At 32.6% G+C, this 5,915-nt stretch overlaps 1 protein-coding gene across 1 annotated transcript; it reads left to right on the top strand.

The window, feature by feature from the left end:
* The first annotated feature begins 950 nt into the window (after positions 1-950).
* LOC134602209 (interleukin-20-like) lies at positions 951-5,117 on the top strand. Its single transcript, XM_063446899.1, has 5 exons — positions 951-1,073; positions 1,762-1,824; positions 2,594-2,746; positions 3,922-3,996; positions 5,043-5,117. Exons 1-5 carry the CDS (start codon positions 951-953, stop codon positions 5,115-5,117), a joined length of 489 nt encoding a protein of 162 aa, XP_063302969.1.
* Positions 5,118-5,915: the final 798 nt, after the last annotated feature.

A 5,915-nucleotide genomic window follows, 5' to 3' on the forward strand; every position in this document is an offset into this window, starting at 1 on the left:
AAAATGTCCAGAAGTGTAACTTGATTTTTTTAACAGTGGGTATATGTCTAAACCTAAATGAAAGCGAGACTAGCAGGATCTTAAAAATCCAAATACAATGTTTTTTTTAAAGATGAAGTAAAAATGGTGAGGTAACAGGTATGTTACTCATGGATGGAAATACAGGTACGTACTTAGGAAAAAAAAAAACCCATTACCAAGAAAAGGAAGTGTTAGAATATTTTTTTGAATATAAAAGAGAAACGAATCCAAAGATTGATACTAATTCTTACTGCAGCCTGTTTGAAATAAGGATAAGGTAAGACAATTTCATATGCACTATTATACTCATCATATTTGCCCTAATCTCTCTCTTTCTATGTATATTTCAATGTGCAGATTATGTTTTATAATCATACACATTGCTACATGAATGGTAAAGTAAAATAGACAATTATTATATTTAATGAATGGGGAATATTATGTCTAGTTAGTTATAAAACTATTTACATTTTTATTTTAATTATGAACAGTATAAATATGTCTAGTTTAATTCAAAGCTATAGATGTTTCGGAATTGAAGCGCTTTAACACTATAGTCTAATTCTTTTAAAGAATAAAATAATTACCAGTTATAGTAACTCATAATAATATGTTTATTTTAAAATGTAAGAATATGTATAGATATAGATAGATAGATACATAGATAGATAGATAGATAGATAATAGATGGATATATAATAGATAGAATAGATAGATAGATAGATAGATAGATAGATAGATAGATAGATACATAGATAATTACCATAAGGAGTTTACATAATTAAGAGCATAATGGTGATTATTAATAATGAATTATTGTTTCAATAAGCAATAAATTGTAACTATATAACATGAAATTCACATCCTTATTTTAGGAATCGATCATCTTGTTAGAAGTAATAATGCACGTCCTTACTAGTGTTCTCGGCATGGTTCTAATGGTTCTGTTGGTAAAAATTCCAAACACAGTAGGAAATGAACAAAATCTGTGTCCAATCTCAGAAGACATTCACGAAATTAGAAGACATTTTAAATCCATCAAAGACACATTGGTAAATATTTAAATTTGTTTAACAAGCCGTACTCTTCATACCAATGTGGTTGGCTCAAAACAAGCACTTAAATCTGTACACCCATTCATGTGTAACCCTTAAAGTTCCAAGTATGGGGAATACAATATTCCTACGTTACATCAATTTTTTTTTTTTACAAAAATAGAGAATGTCATTGTTGTTGCAATCCCTGACAGCCAGCAAATCAGAAGCAAACGTTCCACACACATAAAAAAAATAATCATAATACTTTTAAGGTTGGTATGCAAGATAATATAAATAGTGAGAGGTACATGATCACCAAACTTTCCAGCTTAATTATTGTGTCTTTTGGAAAATAATTTGGAGAGTGGATGAATACATATGTCAGTACACCAATCTTCTCTTCTCGATCCCAGCACATCACCTAGTACACAGCAATAGTAAAAAAGATAGAATTACTTAATAGTCCACTGAGTACTCTCTTTTTGCAACATTGTGTGTGGGCTGGAAAAGCACCGAGGCAAAGATATTGAGAAAGGATTATGCTTGCTGGATTTTTGCAATATATATGTGATCACATCACAGAAATAAAAATACCACTATCGCTTTTAAAAAAAAAAATCTATTTCATGATATATAATATAAATAATATAAATAACCAATTTTTTACTAATACATAATTAAAATGATAATTTTATTCATGCAGCACAGCAAAGACAAGATTACAGATGTCATTTTGCTGAAAGCCAACAAATTGAACAATATCCAGGTAAGTAAAACACAATGTTTTAAAAATTACACTATGTGTATGTGTTCCGTGATACATGCTTATAAGTACAGTTTAAAAGTAGTAAGTTACTTACAGGATTATTCACTAGGGAGGATTGTCAGGAACTCAGGAGGGTTGAGAAAACCAAATACAAATAAAAACTTTTTATGCAAGCAGAATATGCTTAGATTCTAAATAATACAGTTCAAAACAAGTAAAGAGTGTGTGTGATTTTTAAATGATTGTGAATTTATGTCATAAACCTCATAAAAGACAGTATTTGAGTTCAGCCTCAGTCTAAAATAAGTTAATTAAGTTTAGTCAAGCAATATTTGTGCTTAGAGGACCACTATAGGCACCCAGACCACTTCAGCTTAATGAAGTGGTCTGGGTGCCAGGCCCATTTGGATTAACCCCGCCTGCTGTAAACATAGCAGTTTCAGAGAATTTCACATTGAGAAGACGCCAGCGTCCATAGGAAAGCATTGAGAATGCTTTCCTATAGACTGGCTGAATGCCCACGTGGCTCTTGCCGCACATGCGCATTCAGCCGAAGAGGGAGCCTGGCGCTGGAGAAAGGTAAGGGATTAACCCATTCCTCCCCCTAGAGCCCGGCGGGATGAGAGTGGGGGCACCCTCAGGGCACTATAGTGCCAGGAAAACAAGTTTGTTTTCCTGGCACTATAGTGGTTCTTTAACTTTTAAGAACCATTATAGAAACCCAAATCACAATAACCAATTTTGTTAACCAACTGTTGTCTCGTAATAGTCCTCCGAGAAATGCTGCTTCCTTCTTGAACTGGGACGCTTTTATGTGGAAAATGTGTTTTCCAATGTGACATTCGACCAACTGGAAGAAAGGAGGGGTCTTCATCACCTGGCCAATTCTTTCCTTGGTCTGAAGATAGAACTCAAGCACTGTGTAAGTATTAATTTAATGTCCCAATGCACATACAAAGTGATGATGCACAGCAGTTGAATTGAATAGGGTTGAAGATTACAGTCAATTAATTTAGCTTTTACAAATATGCGCCTTCATCTTAACTACCTGTTAATCAATTTGTATACACTCTGTCCATTGCACCAGGCAGTCAGCATGGAGAAAACATACAGAGTAGAGGAGAAATTGAGTGGATGCTATATTCACCGAAACATCTTTACCTTAATAAAGCCGTTATTGTGTATAGATCATGGCTCTGAAGTTTCACTGCTCAATTCTTTGCAATTTAGGAGTTAAATAACTTTTGTTTCTACTTATGCAGCCTTACCCACACCTCTGCTGGCTGTGACTCACACAGCCTGCATAAAAAAGGGATTTCATTTTCAATCAGATGTAACTTACTTTAAAAGTTTTTATCTCCTGCTCTGTAAATTGAACTTTAGGAGGCTCTTGCAGGGGTTAGCAAGCTATTAACAGTGCAGATGAAAATAAATTCTAAATTAAACATAATTTGCAATACATTAAGTAAAAACATTCGATTATTTTCTACAGGAATTCTTTAGGAAGATTGTTCAAGTCACATGCAGGGTAGGTGTGACTAGGGCTGCATGAACAAACTGATTTAACTCTTAAATGGCAGAGAATTGAGAAGTGAGACTGCAGGGGCACGATCTATACACCAAACCTGCTTTATTAAGTTAAAGGTGTCAATAGTGTCACCTAGTGTTTAGTGTTTTGGTGACAATAGTGTCCCTTTAAATCATTTTTCTATTTTCCCTCTTCATGTGTGATGCTTTGCCTTGTCTCAACTGAATTATGATGTAATTTGCTACTTTTGTAACATAAATCTCATAAATTAGCAACTCACAAAAGAGTTTGAACACAATTTATAGATGATTTTCAATATTTTAATATTGAATGATCTCTTTAAAAGACCTCAAAGGTGTCAGATTTGAGACACTAAATCTTACAGTATTTCAATATACAATTATATTATTTGTTGTCCCCATTATATTATTTGATATGTTTAAGCATCAGATCAAGAGCTTCCCAGAATACCACTGAGGTTGTTTAGGTCTATATAAAGGATCTCCTTCTCCACAAAAATTCATCATTCAATTTTAATAGCTACTTTCATATATCTTTGTTTAATGCAGCATTCCACCATGAGATGTAATTGTGGAAAAGAATCACACCAAGTTATGAAAGACTTCAAGGATGATTATTATAAGGTATTGTCAACTTTTTATTTTATTGATTATTTTAAAGAGTTACTATAATGCCAGGTATACAACGCTGTATTTCTGGCACTAGAGCCCCCTCCCCCCCCCCCCGCCCCTTGGTCTCCCTGCTCCCTGGCAGCACTAAGTGCAATATGAACACTGTAACTGGGCCACTTTAATTAGCTGAAGTGGTCTTGGTGCCAATTGAAAACCTTTAACCCCTTAAGGACACATGACATGTGTGACATGTCATGATTCCCTTTTATTCCAGAAGTTTGGTCCTTAAGGGGTTAAAGTAAACCTAAAATTGCATATATAGCTTTCTAACCATCTGGCTTGACTTATGTTATACAAGTAAGTGTTTCCTCCTTAGTACTATAAAATGCTCATATTTCATCATTTATTTCCATTTCCACTGTCTCCTGCTGAGACAACAAACATGTTATATGCAAATGAGTGTATGGAACATTAAGGTAATGTTATCATATACAGAGTGTATATGATAATTACATTAAGTATACTGTTAAAAAAAATCTGAAGTATATTTTATATTGCTATATTTGCTAGCAATCATATATGGCAGGTGAAGATTTCAAGAATAATATCACATTATACCACAATATTAAGTCACAACTCTGCACAAAGTGTTTTAATTCAACACACTTTGTTTATTTAAAAAAACTGTAGTGAATATTTTTTTAAGTAATTAGAAAGAAATGAATATCTAATACAATGCATGTAAGAACCTACACAAACATAAGCATCATTCATCTTATGAATTAATTATATGCTCCCGAGTATTGTGAAGCAATATATTAGAATCTATCTATTATAAATACTTAGAAAGGCAGACATAGCTCTGGAAAAGTACATATTTAGTGATGCAATGTGAAACTAAGTATTGCAATTTATAGTAATCCCTGATGTTGAGATGTAATGAGTCACTGTTCCTTTAGTGCTTGCTATTGCTTTGGTGAAATAAAAACAAAGGAAATGAACCAGTGCTTGACGTAACATTTGTCTGATATATCTGTTTCATTTTCTTGTATTTCCAGTTAGATACTAAAGCTGCTGCCTTGAAAGCTGTTGGAGATCTGAACATCCTTTTTCACTGGATGGAAAAGAAATGACGGATAAATTGATGATGAAGTTAAAAACAAAACAACAATTTAGCATTTCATTTCAGAAAACTATAGATCGAGATATATTTATATATATATATATATATATATATATATATTAACTATAATTGTTTATTTATTTTGATATTTAAATAGTTTTTAATATTTTTTTAAGATTATTATTTTTTGACAATCATTGTGATTATGAATGAATAATTATTTATTAAATATATATTTATTCAATATTAATGTTATTGCAAATGTATTAAATTTGTATAATTTATTTTTAATCTTTGGAAAAAAATAGCTGTCAGTAGGTATTGCTGTTTAAAATGTCTAAGTTTTAGATACAAACTAAAGGTTTCACGGCGCGTGACTTTTTAGAAATTGCAATTAGAAACTTAGAAACATAGAATGTGACGGCAGATAAGAACCATTCGGCCCATCTAGTCTGCCCATTTTTTTAAAAATACTTTCATTAGTCTCTGGCCTTATCTTATAGTTAGGATAGCCTTATGCATATCCCACGCATGCTTAACCTCTACCACTTTACATAGTTACATAGTTACATAGCTGAAAAGAGACTTGCGTCCATCAAGTTCAGCCTTCCTCACATATGCTTTTGCTGTTAATCTAAAAGAAGGCAAAAAATCCAGTCTGAAGCGCTTCCAATTTTGCAACAAACTAGGAAAAAATTCCTTCTTGACCCCAAAATAGCAGTCAGATGTCTCCTTGGATCAAGCAGCTATTACCCCACTAATTAGAAATTATATCCCTGTATGTTATGTTTTTGCAAGTATTTATCCA

Source organism: Pelobates fuscus, chromosome 1 (assembly GCF_036172605.1).
Source record: "Pelobates fuscus isolate aPelFus1 chromosome 1, aPelFus1.pri, whole genome shotgun sequence".
NCBI classification, from domain to species: domain Eukaryota; kingdom Metazoa; phylum Chordata; class Amphibia; order Anura; family Pelobatidae; genus Pelobates; species Pelobates fuscus.

Coding starts and splice junctions, on each gene's coding strand:
- LOC134602209 (XM_063446899.1), top strand. CDS start 951: ATGGTTCTAATGGTTCTGTTGGTAAAAATTCCAAACACAGTAGGAAAT. Junction 2,747..3,921: donor AGATAGAACTCAAGCACTGT/GTAAGTATTAAT, acceptor TGTTTAATGCAG/CATTCCACCATGAGATGTAA. Junction 3,997..5,042: donor TCAAGGATGATTATTATAAG/GTATTGTCAACT, acceptor TTGTATTTCCAG/TTAGATACTAAAGCTGCTGC.